General features: G+C 44.9%; 1 protein-coding gene across 4 annotated transcripts in view; it reads right to left on the reverse strand.

Moving 5' to 3' along the window:
* The window catches only part of CUL1 (cullin 1), an 82,766-nt gene that overhangs the window by 33,062 nt on the left and 31,830 nt on the right, over positions 1–17,874 (reverse strand). For all 4 annotated transcript variants that reach the window (XM_049894177.1, XM_049894176.1, XM_049894179.1 and 1 more), the window contains 3 exons: positions 10,239–10,539; positions 1,651–1,825; positions 803–970 (listed from right to left, as the gene is read on the reverse strand). In XM_049894177.1, the coding sequence (XP_049750134.1) occupies positions 803–970; positions 1,651–1,825; positions 10,239–10,378 (483 nt within the window). In that variant the 5' untranslated portion in view covers positions 10,379–10,539. The remainder of the gene's footprint in view (positions 1–802; positions 971–1,650; positions 1,826–10,238; positions 10,540–17,874) is intronic.

The following is a 17,874-nucleotide window of genomic DNA, read 5'->3' on the forward strand; positions in this document are numbered from 1 at the left end:
ACTCTAGTAAGTTCTGTATCTTGGCTGTGTTGGCTATTTCGTAAGTGTATGCTACAGTAAGCACGTCAAAGTGTACACTTCAAACGTATAGTTTATTGTATACAAATTATTCTTCAATTAAGTTGACTTAAAATATCTGAGGACAGACATACGGTTTTTTAAACTGAGAAAATGGATTTCAGTAATTTATTTATAAATGCACATGTCTCTTAAAAAATGAATTTTGTTTATCTTAGAGATCTCCCTCTGAGATTGACACATTTTTCCTATAGCATATTCACTTGGTCTTTAGGCCAGAGATGAAGTTTTTTCCCTTCCCATGTATTTCCATGCACTCCAACAAAAAACATCTCAACGTCACACTCTGTCGCTGTCGCTGCTGCTGCTATAAGGCCAAAGGGTAGGACCGAGTATCAGTTACAGCCTCTCCCAGGCCACGAAGGGGGACACCAGCTGTACTGGGGCCTGAGCCTCACCCCAGGCCCTGTCCTGTTGCGCCCTTGGGACTGAGGGGGCAGTGCCGCAGGCACAAGGGACAGCAGCCACTCTCGCCTCAGGTCAAGTAACAAGGGAGAGACTTTAAGGAGGTCAACGGGGAGGTGCCCGTTGTTGGTCAGAGCCCCACTCCAGGCATTTGCCTCCTTCCCTTGCCACAAAGCACTGAAGGGCCACGTACTCATCAATGAGAACAAAGGAAATTTATCTCCTATTCTGAAGTGTTTAATACTGGGCTAGACCCCGTTACAAGAAGGTGATGTATCTTTAAGAAAATGCACACTTGGAAGGTTTCAAAGGCCCTTACTGAATAGATCTCATAGATTCCTTTCCGTCCTTCGTCACACTCACGGCGGACCCAGTGTCGGTTGAGGTAGGCGCAGATCCCGTTCAGCACTTTGCTGGAAAACCGATAGTCTTCCCACTGCTGCGTGTAGAACTTGAGGACGCTTTCATCCATCAGGTCCTCTCCATCCTGAAAACATGTCAACTACAGCTTTAAGATGGCTTATTTGTCACACGACACACTGAAGACGGAAGTCAACACAAACTCACCTCACTAAAATACACCAAGGCATATGGTTTTAGCCAGCTTTTTAAATTATTTTGTACACAAAGATATGCTAATTAATATAAATTGTAACAAGAATACAGCCAGGGAACATGAGACTAAAAACAGGATCTTAACAAAAATCTTTTCACCTCACTAAATACGCACGTAAGCACATGAAAAGTGCAGGAACCTCCAGGGCAGATGACCTAACAAGTGTTTATATGTTCTGATATAAAACACACAGTTTGACAAATAAAACAGGAAGACTTCAATACATGACCATGCATTTTAAATTAAAAAGCTCATCAATTTCTAATGAGCAAATACAACATGGTTAATAATTTATGGAAAGTAAAATTATGGGGTAGAGACCAAAACTTCCAATTTAACAAGTTTTTAAAGACAGATTACATCTTACGAAGAGTTCACCTTCGTGATGGGTAGAAGCCAAATCAACACCAGACACCTTCACACACCTGCTGGCGCCCACAACAGCCAACAGATGACACGGGGGACTTGGTGTTCAAGTTAGAGTCATTATTTCGCTACTTTTTTTTTAAACCATTCTGTTATAATGCTCAGTATGTTGTAAAACATCTTACCTTAAGAAGGTTTGTCAAGTAATTCTTCAAAAACTCTTTAAGTCGTTTGTATAGTTCCAAGCCGACAAACTGGGCTCCTCCGGGTGTCTGTCCCTTCTTAGACTTGGAGGGAGGGACGCCGGCCCCCCGAGCCTGGTTTGACTGGTGCACACTAGTACAGTAGTTGTACACATGGCTTGGAGGACGGTCAAGGAAAGCAACATGTACAGCTGGGTCGACAGTGATCAACACAGACACATTTTCTTACGTTTAAGTATCAGTAAGCTTCTGATACACCAACAAAAACGTGCTCACAACTAGAGTTGAAGTAAGAGCCCACTCTCAACATCAACAGCACTGACTGTCCCCAAGTCCTTGAGGAGTGGGGGATGCACAGCCGGGGGACAGATGTGCAGGAAGAAGGTGAGGTCAGAGTTCCTGGTACAGATGACCTTGTGGGAGACCTCCCTTGGAGAAGACTTAGCCAGCAGTACAAAGGGAAGGTTACAAATGCAATAGAGGAAAAAAGCAATTCTTTACTTTAGGAAAAACAAAAGGCTAATAACTGCAGTCTCTGGGATGCTCGGCTCTGAATATTATTTCCACAAGGGTGAATTAACGAATACTGAAATAACCAAAACGTTAACTTAAAATGATGTAGAAACGGATTTAAACAAAACTACATGTTGGGGATGAAAGATGAAAACCAGAAGAAATGACAGTGCAGGAAGTCAAGTCTCCTAAAAGTCACAGCTGTCTACAACGGACCAAACAAAAAGCAGCAGTATCACACGCTAATGAGAAATATCGGGGTGTCAGCAACAGCCGAAAGGGCTGCCACAGAGGGGTGTGTGTGAGGTGGGCCAGGTGGGCAAGGCAGGAGACCACCCTGTGCTGTAACAAACAGACGCTGAGTTTACCTGCATGCACTATGACGTGGATAAAACTAACAGAAAAACATTGATATTGAGTTAAACGTAAAGATAAACCAGTAAATCAGATCAGAAAGCAAGAGAACTTAAGATTCTAGTGTATTTAGGGATATACTACTTCAAGTCAGTGAGTAAGAGTATTCAAGGAATGGTATTAAGACAAGAGACTATTTCAAAACGTATTCTATATTCCAAAATACATTACAAGTGGATTAAGAATTGAAATATAAAAGTGGAAATCATAGAGGAAATATCAGCGACCCCAGTCTTGGAAGGAAGAAGGTCCTGAGCAGCTCCCCACCCAGGTGCTGGGGCCAACACAGAGGCCGGGCAAGAGCCAGGTTTCCCAGCTCACTGTTGATGGGGGGCACTGCCCCCTGACTTGCTAGGACACAGAGCGGTCAGTGGGGCCCATGGTCAATGCGCAGAGAAACATAGTGGGCCACAGCTCCACACCAAGGGCTGAACTGAAGGGAAACACACCTGTCAAACCAGTTCTCCATGTCCAGTCACTATCAAACCATTTCTGAAAGAAAGTCAAGTCAGCCAAAATAGCAAAGCTAAGCATAACAGCACCATTTGCTACTATCACTTCCCTCCCGACTGGGAGTAAAGCCACCCAGGAAGTCTGCAACAAAGTTGTGTCAGAAACACCCGTCCTCACGAGGCTGTGCTCCAGGCAGCACCAGCGCAGACGCTTGGCAAGGTGATGAGCACCTGGTCTGCCGGCACGGATCGTCAAGGAGTAGCCCCCACGGCAAGTAAACCCAAACCCACAGACCCCTCTCAAAAGCAGACAACTCTCAAAATTCATGATTAACTACAAAATTTCATTTTAATATGTTCAGAGCACTCTGAGTACATAGATTGTGAATCACATTAGGGAGAAAAGAAACTGAACACGCCACATTGGCACTAATAAAAACAATCATTTGGCAGTCCATGGTATATTCAATATTCTTCATCAACACGATAACTGAAAGGCATCAATTATCCGGTCTTCCTCACGCATTGCCCAGCTTTTGCATGCATATGAGGTGACTGGAAACACATGGCTGGGGTCAGGTGCACCTTAGTCTTTGAAGTGTCATCTTTGCTTTTTCACATATTAAAGAGGTCTTTTGCAGCAGATATGCCCAATACGATATGTTGTTTCATTTCTTGACTGCTGCGTCCATGGGCGTTGACTGTAGATCCAAGTAAAATGAAATCCTTGACAACTCCCCATCTTTTCCCATTTATCATGAAGTTGCTTATTGGTCTGGTTGTGAGGATTTTTGTTTTATGCTGGTGTATAACATACTGAAGGATTATATATTATATAAGATAGATATATAATTTGTCAATCATGAAATCTATTTTAACAGTACTAGATCAGTTCCAAGATTCTATAGAAGAATTCTGATCCAAAAATCCTGATCAAATGGGGAAAAATGCAGAACAGAACTTCAAATTCTCACAGAACCAAGACTTTCTGGAGCCATGGAAGCTTGATGAACCCCTGAAACTATTGCCCTGAGACAATCATTAAACCTTAAACTAAAAACAACCCCTGAGATTTTCTTCAACTTTGAGTTTTTAGCTTAATTAGTAAAGAACATCTGCCTTCAGCATTATGCTCTTTTAAGATCTATCTATATGGGATCAAACTGACAATAGCAACTTGAAAGATCAGATAGGAAACTTAGGGGACAGTGAGTTTATGTCAATGGGGAAGGAACAACTCAGAAAAGGAGGGTAAGAACGGTTGTACAACTCAAAGAATGTAATCAACGTCACTAATGTCACTGAATCGTACAGGTAGAAACTGCTGAATTGGCATATGTTTTGCTGCGTATATTCTCAAAAATAATAACGGAATAAATTTTATACATACATATATATAATATACATGGAAACCCTGGTGGCATAGTGCTTAAGAGCTATGGCTGCTGACTAAAAAAGGACAGCAGTTCAAATCCACTAGGCACTCCCTGGAAACCCTACAGGGCAGTTCTCTGTCCTATAGGGTGACTATGAGTCAGAATTGGCTCAACGGCAGCAGGTGTGTTTTTTTTGGTGTGTGTATATATATTTATATATACATATACACACGCATACACATACATACACACACACAAAGTACCAGATTAGTAATGAAAAGTAGAGAAAATTTTTGCAAGTGAGTATAATTTGGGACTCACACTTGCATAAGGAAATGAAGATAATAAAAACTAACACGGAATATTTTTAGAAACATGTTCTATTCTGAGAACCCTAAAGCACAGGTAAGTGTTTGAAAACCTACCCTGACCTGCTTCCAGAGACGGCTGCCTCCGTGCAACGGGAGGCACCAGGCGGTCAGATCACAGCCGGCTCGCAGTGGCGAGTCTATGCCTCACCCCACGGCAGTGATGCTCCTTAAGAGTCCCATCCAGTCCTTCCTGGCGAAGATTCAGGTTCTCTTTCACCGATTCCTACCACTAAAGTATACTGGAGAGCTCTGCACGTACAACTATTTCGTTAGGAGAGAATTAGATGTTTAAAAGTGACTGCTGGGCCAAGGGCACACCTACATCTTCAGAAATGATTTCTGTGTGCGTCTCCAGAAGGACTGTGCCAGCCAGCAAGCACTGCACGGGAGGGGCGTGCTGGCCTGCACTCCCCCACACTGGCTGTAACCATTTCTTTAAAACCGTTTCCAACCTAACCAGCAAACAGTCAGCTTAGTAATCAGGAGCCTGGAGCTCTCTATGTGCCTACTGACCTTTGCGTTTCTTTTCGTGAGCCGGTTCTGTCCTTCAGCACCTTATTTTAAAAGCCTGGAGGATGACAGGTTACATTTGGAAAAAAATATGAAAAACCTTTCTATGTTAGGTTTATTTGACATGAGTCATGCTTGTTAGGTGAGCAAAATCAGGGTAACCAAGCTCTGGAGTAAAAAGTGCAAGACAAAAAAGGCCCAGGTGTACTCAGTTGGATGCAGGTCATCATGAATCCACGGTGGCAAAAGTGTACACTATTCCTTTTGTGTGATTTTTCTATGAGACTGTGATTTTTCATAAAACAAAGAGAGAACTGTGATGAGGCAGGCTAAGGAGAAGGGCCACTGGAACCTCCGTGACAAAAACCAGCCACAGAGGAAGGGGTGGCAGGTGCAGAAGCCAGGGAGGGGGACGGCAATGGTACGCCCGCACAGCCCAGGGGTGGCCGAGCTCATTGCCCGCACAAAGCACAGCGGCAGGCACCCGGCAGATCGGCGGGTGAGCCCAGGAAGCACGCACTGTATCACCAACATTACTGCAGAGGGCAGAGCACGACCCTGGACGTCCCTGGGCAACAGCTGGCAACAGGCAGACTGGGAGAAGTCAACGACATCCCCACTCTCCTGGTTGGAGGAAAAAGGGGCTTTGAAAACAGCTAAGAAAGCAGAAACTATTCAGCTCATAGTACTATAGGGAGGAAAGAAACAAAAACCTGCACATGTCTGTGGGAAGGACCTGTCTAAGCAGATACGAAACCACAGAAGTTTAGACACAGTCTGAGGGAGGGCCGCATCCAGTGATGCGAGGCATATGAGGACCGCAGAAGGAGGAGTCTGACTCGGGAAGGAGGGGCAGGTGGGTCTGGGGCAGCAAAACAAAGGGAGCCTCAAGCAGTGACCTCAACTCGAGGCAGAGAGCTGTCCCTGTGACCCTGTGGGCCCCTCACACCAGTGGTCTCTGCGTCCCACCTTCCCTCTACTCTGGGACCTTGTCTGCATCCTAGCCTAACACGATACCCCAAGTACAGCCGGTGCCCCATACGTTCCAAAGGAAGGAGCCCCTCCTGCAGAAAACTATTCTTATAAGTTCACCCAAACACAGGAAAGACATTATAGAAAATGAGGACTGAACAGACAGACAGTTCTCAGAGCAGAGATGAAGCCTTTCAGAAGAGGCTGGCAACAAAGCCAAAGGAGCTAAAACTTTGGGTGTGAAGTACTCTGAGACTTTTTTCTTTCCCCAAATTCCCTTCTCTCCTCTTTGCCCTTTTGAGTTGGAGCTGTCAGGACAGTGTGTATGCTGTATGATAACTCACCTTCCTGCTACAGCAGCCACAACAGCAGGGCCCAGCGGCCTCTAGGCAGGTTTGATTCACACCCAGACCCGGGCCCCTTTCCCAAGACAGCACGCTGCATCTGCGTCTCCAGGACAGACAGCCTGTCAGCCTCCTCTCTTGCATTCCCACCCATCTTCCTCCACCAACAGCTGCTGAGCCCCCGGCTCTGAGTGCAACTCTGGGCCAGTGAGGTGCATGCACACCGTCCCTCCTTCTCTGTGCCAAAAGCACCTCCTGATCTCAGGCGCACCCTCCAGACGGCATGTGGGGCACCCTGTCACACACCCTCCTGACAACAGCATAAGGCGTCCCTGTCACACATTCTCCACAGCAGTGTGGGGCGTCCTCGTCACACACTCTCATGACAGCACGTAGGGTACCCTGTCACAGTCTCATGACAGCATGTGGGGTGCCCTGTCACACACCCTCATGACAACAGTGTAGTGTCCATCACATATCCTTATAACAATAGCATGAGGTATGTGTCACACACCTTCACAACAGTGTAAGGTGTCCCTGTCACACATCTTCACAACAGCGTGAGACATCCCTGTCACATGCCCTCACGAAGACAGCGTGAGGCGTCCCTCCTGTCACACACCCTCACAACGACAGCGTGAGGCATCCCTGTCACACGCTCTCACGACAACAGCGTGAGGCATCCCTGTCATGCACTCAGGACAACAGTGTGGGCGTCCCTGTCACACATCCTCATGACAACAGGACCCACACTAGCCATCATTATACAAATAATGTCTAAAGAGTTAAAACAAGACGTGTTAGACTGCCGTGAAAAGGAACTTGAAACAAGGAGCACTGTGCCCACGCATCTTGACAGATGAAGAGAATAAATGAAGGCTGACATCTCTAATTTTTCAAAGGAAACTGGAAAAAATTAAGACAATTAAAAAAAAAGAATACCAATCAGGGATGAAACATGAGGTTCTAGTAGGCCTTAGGAAAGAAACAGCAGAGTTACCATGGAAATTTCAGCATCTTGTTTTATGTCATCAATACTATTCACAGAAAATAAATCCTGATAGGAGCTAGTTACCAATCAGGAGTACCCTATAAAACTTCTAAAGCACGAAAACGTGTTCTAAAGTTAACACGGACTCTCCATCATGAGGATCCCATGCGTTTTATAAAATGCAAGCCTTTTATAAAAGCCAATGACAAAACTTGGCATTACCCAATCTAGTCACCTGCTTTACTCAGAACACATGCCAGAACCATTTCTGACAGTCTCCAAAAATTAAATCCATTTTGAGTGAAAATTCCCCACAATTGGTTCTCAAAATAATGTGATGCTAATACTTGGCTGCTGACCAAAATGTCAGCAGTTAAATCCATCAGCACTCCTTGGAAATCCTATAAGGCAGTTCTACTCTGTCCTATAGGGTCACCATGAGTTGCAATCAGCTCAAATGCAACGGGTTAACGGGTTTAATTTTGAAGACAATTCCGAAAGTTCCAAAAATGTTGCTCATGGAAGCAAAATTATTGGCAACTGCGCATATGCCAATGTGAACGTTTTTATAAAGTTCTGGATGTTTGTCACAACCCAAAAAAGCCTCATGAACGTACAGGTATGTCAGTTAATATTAACCAGCTAAACACATCTTCAGCAATTAGTTCAGATTCTCCAATCTTAATAAATGTATGAAGCTTTTACCTTCTCAGACAAAACTGGAAGGAAAAGTGTAATAACCAGTAGTGGCAATCTTAAAAAAATTAAAACTGCACGTATCTGAACAACTATAAATTATAATTACTGGTAGACTAAAAGAACCCAGTAATGGCTGCAAGCAGACAAAGCTTCTACTTCCTCACAGTCTCTAAGAGCAGAACACTCTACGAGACCTGGGACCCATCTAATTTAGTAAAAAATTACATATTAACAAATTCTCCATAGAGACACATCAGCAATTAAACTTCCTCAGTCTAAACAGCAGTGCTCTCCTGCTTTCCGGTAGACCAGAAACACAACCTGGCATCTCTTCTTTCCACCGCAACCACCACCTTTGGCTCTATTACTTATAAGAACTAAAAATAAAAAGCACTGTACCTAGCAAGCCACAACCCTCTTGAGTGGAATAATAAACCATTTCATTTGGCAAAGACTCCACCTTCCTTCAAAGTGTTCTATAGACCATAGGATGCAACAATCCGTTCCTAAGTACATACTCAAGAGAAAACCCACACACAATTTGTACATGATGCTCATAAGAACGTTATTCACAAGAGCCAAAAAAGCAGAAACAACTCAATGTTCACCAACAGACCAACGGATAAGCCAAATGTGGTGTATCCATACAACAGAAGTGAGAAGAAGCCAGTCACGGAAGACCACACACTGCATGACTTCACTTATATGAAATGTCCAGAATAAGCAAATCCAATGAGACAGGAGTAGGCTGGTGGTTGCCAGCGGCTGGGAGGTGGGAGGAATAGGGGAGTGACTGATAATGGGTGCGGGGTTTCTTTTTGGGGTGATGAAATATTCTAAAACTGCATAGTTTTGATGGTTGCATAATTCTGCAAACATACTAAAAACCACTGACTTGTCCATTTTAAAATTATGATAAGTGAATTCTATCTCAATAAAGCTATTATAAAAAAGCAAAGTGCCCCACAATGTAAGTATATATATGCACATATATGAATACATGTATATACATACAATAAATGCTAACTGAATTAATTCTGAGATAGGCACACAGTGTCACAGCTATTTCATGTTAATTTGAGAATTCGAAAACATGGGCCTAGTTGGGGCATTCTGGAATATCACATAACCAAGTCTGATAATCACTGATACATATTAAAGACTTAAGCTTAACTGTCCATTGAACTATCAACTTTTAAATTCCTAGAATCAGCAACCCAGTAGTAATCTGCTCTCTAGCTTTAGTTTCAATTTCCTACATAACAATGGAATCGAGATACCTTCAGAACGTGCAACACAGAGCAGCAGCGACACCGTTCACACCTCAAGGACTGCGTGGCCCTGTCCTGGCACACATCACAGACCTAGCTAACGAGTGGATGACATCACCTTGCCAAACAGCCACAAGAGTAAACGTGGGCACTCTCCTTGTAGACGGGGGATAAGCTCTGCCTGTGAGGAACCACCAGTCTCTGCCCAGGACTCAGCTGTGTCCACAGCGCCAAGACAGCATGGCAATTTTGACAAGAGGTCTGGGCTGTGGGCTCTGGTTTACGGACCCCGCCTCAGTCCAGCACGGCTCAGCAGCCTTCTGTGATAACAGAAGCATTCTATCTGGCTATTGAGCCCTGAAAGATGGCTCCTGAAGCTGAGGAAGTAACTTCTGAATTATTAACTACCATTATTATGAATTTAAGTAGCCACTTGTGGCCAGTGACTACTGAATTAACAGCACTGCTTTAGACTACTAACTAGCCAATTTTACCACTGTTCAAAAAGAAATGAGTAAATTACTTAATTTTTAAAGCTGAAAAGGAATGCTGTGATTACATGACAGAAAACATGACATAAAACGCTGATACCGCACAGCTGGTAACACCAAGTACCCGAACGTCTGCAAGCTTGAACGCAGCCCAATGGCAGGATACGTATAGAGCTCCATGTACCTGGACTTGGCCATACTCTGCCTGGTGTAGACCTGCTGGATTCCAGCTCTGAGGTCATCCCAGATCTGGTCCAGACCAATCTGTTTCAGCCCATGGGGGTTCTGGCTCCGGTTCGATGACATTGTGAGCTATAGTCTCAAGTCGTCCAGGGCAGCAAACTGTATTCCAGACCCAGCTAATTCTCCATTAGATGGAAATACACAGTATCATCCCAAAGTTATTCACAGCAGCTCAGGATGGGTGTCCCTGAAATGCAGAGAAGATGCTCTCATTGCAGACAAACCTGGGGAAGAAACACAAAGTGGTCATTAATCCTCTTGGGGCGTGGGTTGGGGGGTAAGCAAGTATCCCACATAAACTGACACAAAAACCTTCAGCCTCACAAGGGGTCTGTGAATCTCACCACGCCGTTCTTCAAGATGAGGGGAAGTGGTCACTCCCTTTTCAGAAGGGGGTTTGGCCAGAATTACCAACATTTAAAATGTATCCTGGATCCTGAATGGCCTGGGTTTGACACTCTGCCTCCTACCTTGGATAAATTCCTGAACTTCTCTAAGCCTCAATTTCCAAGTCTACAAAATGGGGGCCAAGCTCCTCCTCAAATGGTGTTGTGAAGTTTAAATAAGGTAATGTACATTAAATACTGAACACACAGTGAGTGCCTGACAAACAGTAACTGCTATATGTGAGTCCCTTAAGTAGTACAAACTCAATTTCAACTCAAATGCTACAAAAATCCAGACATCGCTTTTGCCTCTAAGTGATTTGCCCCGATTCTATAAATTAAGGTCAAACACACCATTAGCAGATGCTGTCGCAGAAGCCAGTGGTAAGGAGTGTTAAACAAAGCAAGGTAACTTAAACCAGAGTGTAACAAGAAGGCATGAAATAAGGTTTCTGAAAATGTAAAAAGAAATAAAGCACTGACTTAAAATGGTGCTCTATCTTTTAAAAATAGTCTGTATTTGAGTTAGTGAAAATACAATTAAAATACACTGCTAAAAAATAAAACAAGACTATAAAGAATCCTGATCAAAAGGGGGAAAACGCAGACAAGAATTTCAAATTCTCAAGGACTTTAGACTTTCTAGAGCCATGGAAGGTAGATGAACCCTGAAACTATTGTCCTGAGATCATCTTTAAACTTAAAATCGAGTCATCTTAAAAACTAAAAACAGTTTAGCTTTTACTAGTAAAAAAGATCTGCCTTGAGCGTTATACTCTTTTAAGAACTACCTATTGCAGCCTGGTGGTGTAGCAGTTGAGAATTCGGCTGCTAACCAAAAGGTCTACAGTTTGAATCCACCAGCCGTTCCTTGGAAACCCTTTAGGGTAGGTTCTACTCTGTCCTATAGGGTCGCTATGAGTTGGCATCGACTCAGTGGCAGTGGGTTTGGTATTTCTGTTTGTTTGTTTATAGGGGACCAAACTGACAACAGCAAATGGAAAGACTGGATAGGAACCATACGGGACAGTGAGTTTATGTTAATGAGAAAGAAACAACTCAGAGAAGGAGGGTGAGAATGGCTGCACAATTGGAAGGACGTAATCAACGTCACTAAACTCTTCGTGAATATTCTCAACAATATAAAACTTAGATGAAAAAACAAGACTCAATTTAGCAAGAACATATGAAGTAATAGGCATATTCTACTGCTTTAGGTGGGGAAGTAGGTTCGCTGATGTCTACTGTATGCGTCTTAACTTATATTTTATGCACTGTTTGATATGAGGATGGATTTAGCAGGTTAGAGGGAACCGCACACCATTTAGAATTGAGACTGGAAAGCTCCCAAGCTGCGAAGTTCTTAAATTCCATTAGGAAGTCCTTAAGCTGCATTAGCAATTCTTTGGCCTTCCAGTGAAACCCAGGGTTCCGACTCATAGCGACCCTGTAGAATAGAGTAGAACTGCCCCATAGTTTCCAAGGCTTGGGCCTCAGTGAGTGTGAACTGCCCACAAGAAGACAAAGGCTTCAAGGAAGAACTCTGTAGAGAATTTTAACCGTGTGTCCCTCAGCACTTAACTGTAAGGATTTAAGGAGGAAGAGAAGCACAGGCTGCAGGAGGGCCCTCCCACTCTGCCCACCTTCAAGCCAACAGCTTGCCAGGAACCCCCCTGTTCCCAGATCTCCCAAAGACCAAAAGCCCACATGTCCAACACTGAGCTCCTTTCCTTGGCCTTCTCTCCACCTCAGTGCTCAGCTCAGTCTGAGGTCACAGAACCACCACCAGATTCTCTTAACTGCCTGGCCATCTGGTCCTGCCTATTCTCTCTTCACATATAGACACCTTACTGTCCTCCCCATTGCTCCATCATGACATTCGAGTAAGGGTCATGTGCAGCCTCTCGACTGGTCTCTCCACCATCAAACTCCCCGCCCCGCCCCTCCACGTCCTGTCCTGGTAAGAGAAGTTAGCTTTGATCCCTACATTCTCACCTGGCCATGAAATCAGCCCCATCAATTCCACCTCCACCTCCCCCGAACCACCAGAGTTGAGGAGTACTGCCTCTTACCTGGGTCACTAACAAAGTCCCCTCCAACCTGCCCACCACACTGCTGTCCAAGTTAACACACCCAACACACACAGGCATTCGGTCTGTTAAATGAACAAACCCCGGCCTCCTCCACATACACTTCATTACTCCCATGTCCAGGGCACCTCAAACCCTGCTGTCCCAATAGCTGTGCCACGTGGTTCACTATTAAGGAAAGGGTCTGGCTGTCCCATAGGTGGCTGTCTAGCTCTGACTCAGGCTGCCCCTGCTCGGTGTTCTCCACATACAAGTGGGAGATGCTGGCTCAGGAAGGTCATCCAGCTGCCCTGAGTGCCTGTAACGAGTGGCAGGCAGGGTCCAGACCCAGGCGTGAGGGTCCCAAAGCCCAGGCTCTCCATCCCCACCCAGGACAGGTCAACCTCCAACAGCTGCGCTTCCACTGGAGCCACACCATGACCAGGGACGGCACCACAGCGCGTATGTGTGAGGACAGGACCAAACCTGCAGCTGGACACGCCAGGGAGGGTCTGGCAAGCCCACACAGGTGACTTGTATGTACACTCACATCCCCAAAACTTCTGAAGGTTTCTATTCCATTTGCATCCTCACTGATTAGCACTTGAATGTCAATTATTTTTAATTTTCACCCTTTTTTAATCAAGAAGGAATCCTAACTTAAAGACTCCAGAATGGGGGCTACTGTCTTGTAAATATAGAACCATTTGTACATTCAGTAATCAGGGTTCTATTTGTGCATCAGCAAGAAGGCTACTTAATACCTCACATACGACCACACACGACCTCACAGCTGAAATTCAAGCTTTGCAATATATAAAGCTTAAATATATTATTAAACTTACTCCCCTTATAAAATGTAAACATATTATTCCCTTACTGTATGGGAGCAAGGAAACCCTGGTAAGAGCTATGGCTGTTAACCAAAAGGTCAGCAGTTCAAATCCACCTGGTGTTCAGTGGAAACTCTATGGGGCAGTTCTACTCTGTCCTATAGTGTCCCTGTGAGCTGGAATCGACTTATGGCAATGGGTTTGGTTTTTTTTTTTTTTTTTTTTGGTATGAGAGCAAGGGAATTTCTATTCAAACAAATTACAACTGACACGCATAGAAAAATTTCAGTTAGTATTCTAACAGACAGCTTTCTAGAGACACTGGCTGAGCTTTGTCTCTAGCTATTTAAAGCCATGTGAAATCTTTAAGTCCCACTGCTATAAAGTCAAGAAGCAACATAAACACATGCCCAAATAGGAAACAGGGTCTGTCTGCTACTGCTCAAACAACTAATTCAAAGCCAAATTCTTAAGACATCAACGGGTCATACGCGCTTGAGATGCCTCAGTGATGTCTTGACTCAAAGCTAGTGACTTAAACATCTGGTGCATTAAAAACCAGATATAAGATACTTGTATACCTATGTTCACTGCAGCACTGTTCACAACAGCCAAAAGGTGAAACTAATCCAAGTGTCCATCAACAGAGGGATGGACATACCAATTGTGGTCCATCCATACAATGGAACACTATTCAGTCACAGAAATGAAGGCCTGATACATGTTACAACATGAGTAAACCTTGAAAATATGATGCTGAGTGAAATAAGTGAGACAAAAAGAACACGTTACATGATCCCTGTAAGAACAGCACCAACTGTAAAATGGTGGAGGTATGTGACTTCCTCTAACTTCACAAGGGCAAAAGAGAATCACCACCACCAACAGCCCAAGGCTGATTCCTACGAGGCAGAGTCCAGACATACCTCTTCTCTCCAACCTTTTTACCAATTCTGACACCAACCCCCCCAGCCCACGGCAGTCTCTACTCCCCTGCAGGGTTCAATAATTTGTTGCAATGGCCACACAGAACTCACAGACAATACTCACGATTATGGGGTTTATTATGGAAATACCAGGTTACAATTCAGGATCTGAAACAACTCAGAGTATAAGTTCTTCTGTCAGGACAGCCTCTTCTCAGCTGTGCCCGCAGGTACACCTTTCTCTGGCCCCTTAGCTCCCCAGCCCGGCTTCCGTCCTGCTTGGGCAAGTGTTACAAAGCTCTTTAGCTCTGCCAGTAAGTGGCCGGGGCACCCTATTCCACCAGTAAGTCTCGGCCTGAAGGCACTCAGCTGTCTTGCTTGGAGCGAGCCTCCAAGTGCCCAGAGGCACTCTACTCTGCCAGCAAGCTTGTGTGCAAAGGTGCTCAGCTTTCTCGCTCTGTGGGCCAGGAAGCCCACGATGCTGTCTCCTGCCATCTCCACTGTTACAGCTCTCTTTCTCTCTCTCTGTCTCCTGGGTCTAGTAGGGTCTCAGCACAGAAATTGCGGGTCCAAAGGACATGCTCTGTTCCTATCTCCTGTTGCTTGTAGCTAGGTCCCCCCTTTCTGCCTCTGGGATGGCTCATTTTTAGCTTAGCGTAATTGCAAAACTGACCAATTCCCTCATTAGGGTCCCATACATTTTATCGGCATGGTCCTACCCCCAGAGGGGTTCCATACACCTTATTTGCACTGCCCCACCCCCACAAGGGTGCCATACACCTTATCTGCATTTTTAGCAAGCTATCCAATCCCCTCGGTGGGCCACAAGCATCTTATATGCACAGTGCAACTCAACCTTTTGGTGGAAATTACAAGACCATGGTAAAAAAGACCACATAGAAGCAATCCATCACACTACAATTCCATTCATATGAAGTACTAAAAATAGGCAAATGCACACAGACCAACGTTTATTAGTGGTTAGCAGGAACCTTCAACGAGATGGACATAGTGGCTCCAACAAACAGGCTCAAGCGTAACGACGATTGTGAGGATGGCACAGGACTGAGCAGTGTTTCATTATGTTGCACAAAGGTTGCTCTCTTGGTCACCTGGTGCCGTTGAAACAGAAATACCACAAGTCAATGGCTTAACAAACAGAAGTTTATTCCCGCACTGTTCAGTAGGCTAGAAGTCCGAATTCAGGGTGCCAGCTCCAGGGGAAGGCTTTCTCTCTGTCAGTTCTGAAGGAAGGTCCTTGTCATCAATCTTCTCCTGGTCTAGGAGCTTCTCCGCACAGGAACCCCAGGTCCATAGGACACGCTCTGCTTCCAGCGCTGCATTCTTGGTAGTATGCAGTCCTCATTCTCCTAGTTCATCTGGGTGGTGACTCCACCCTTTGAGACCCAGAAGTGGTAGCCATACCCTCTGAGACTGAGATAGCTCTTTCTGTGCTCCTTGTCTCTTCAGCTTCTGCTTCCTGGTTCCTTGGCCTCTCAGCCTCTCAGCCCCTTGGGCCTCACCACCCATGTCTGCCCTGCTGAGGGGCAAGTGTTCCAAAGGACTTAAGCTCCACTGATAAGTGCCTGGAGGCACCCCAATCCGCCAGTAAACTTTGGCTGGAAGGCACTCAGTTCTCTTGCCCTGTGGGTCGGCAAGCCCAGCTCTACTGATAAGTGCCTGGGGGAACCCCACTCTGCCAGGAAGCTTCCTGTGCACAGGCACACAGCTCTCTCACTCGGTGGATTGGCTCCAGTGCTGTTTTGCGCTGGTCTCTTGGTTCTGCCTCTGCTGGTTCTCTGCCGCTGCTTCTCACCGTCTGTGCCATCTCCAGTGTAACAGCTCTCCTCGCTTCCTTCTAAGTCCTCTATTCATTCACAGTTTCAAAACCGTTTCCACATTCTAGGGATCTGTTAGAGCAGCACCCCACACTCTCGGTACCAAATTCTGTCTTGGTCATCTAGTGCAGCTGTAACAGAAATACCACAAGTGGATGGCTTTAACAAAGAGAAATTTATTTTCTAAAACAGTCTAGGTAGGCTAGGAGTCTGAATTTAGGGTGCCAGCCCAAGGTGAAGGCTTTCTCTCTCTGTCAGCTCTGGAGAAAGGCACTTGTCATCGATCTTCCCCTGGCTGAGGAGCTTCTCAGCGCAGGGACCCCAGGTTCAAAGGATGCACTATACTCCGGTGCTGCTTTTCTGGTGGTATGAGGTCCCCATGTCTCTCTGCTTGGTTCTCTCTTCTATATCTCAAAAGAGATTGACTCATGACACAGCCTAATCTTGTAGATTGAGTCCTATCTCATTAACATAACTGCTGCTAATCCCACCTCATCAACATCACACAAATAGGATTTACAACACACAGGAAAATCACATTAGATGACAAAATGATGGACAATCACACAATACTGGGAATCATGGCCCAGGCAAGTTGACACATGTTTTGGGGGGATGTAATTCAATCCATGACAGTTGTTATAAATTGGAAACGACTCAATGGCACCTAACAACAACAACAAAACAGCAGTATCACTAAGTGCTCTACCGGAAAGAAGGCTTTAAGAACTGGTATGGCCAACATAAGGGCTTTCCCTCCCCAGCAGTGATAAGACACACAGCTGTAATACAACTTAAAATGTTTAGCTCAAGTTCCTAGAGGAGATGTCAGGGGGCATAAACAATTTACTGCCACATTAGAGATTCAAACAAAAACTGCCACACAAGGTCAGAGGAAAAAGAAATCACATCAGACTGTCATGATCAAGAGGGCGTGACAAGATGCGTGCTTATAATGCCTTCTCAGAGGACAGATGGCTGAACGGACGGGGACAGCAGCAGCAGGGCAGGGGCTATGCCACAGGAAAAGAGGGCTGTTTCAGTAGAGGACGTTCTTATTCTACCACAAATGCTGTAGCTATAATTTAAAGGAACTAGGCCTCACCTCAGATCCTCACAATTCTACCCAGCTGCCTTCAAAGGCCTTCTCCTGGGAGCAGCCATCTGCCCTGTGACTGCTGGTCACTGAGTGACAGTGAAGTAGTTCGCCTGGTCCAGGATTTACGCTTTTTCATTATTTTCTTTCCACAAACATAAATTTAACCCTAAGTTCAAAAATTCTCATTGGTAACTTTGCCTTGTAACAAGCTTTCAAAGACACGTTCCATTGTACTACAAATTAATCCAAAAAGGAACTACAGTCCTACCATTCTCTTGATCTGAAGTGGAGCTCTTACTTTTTTATTGTAAATATGACTTACCATTTCATTCACCCCACTGCAGAGAAAGTGGAACCCTCACGCATTGGTAGTGGGAACGTAAAACAGTACAACTGTGGAAAACAGTT

The sequence above is a fragment of the Elephas maximus genome, chromosome 8 (genome assembly GCF_024166365.1).
Source record: "Elephas maximus indicus isolate mEleMax1 chromosome 8, mEleMax1 primary haplotype, whole genome shotgun sequence".
Lineage (NCBI taxonomy): Eukaryota > Metazoa > Chordata > Mammalia > Proboscidea > Elephantidae > Elephas > Elephas maximus.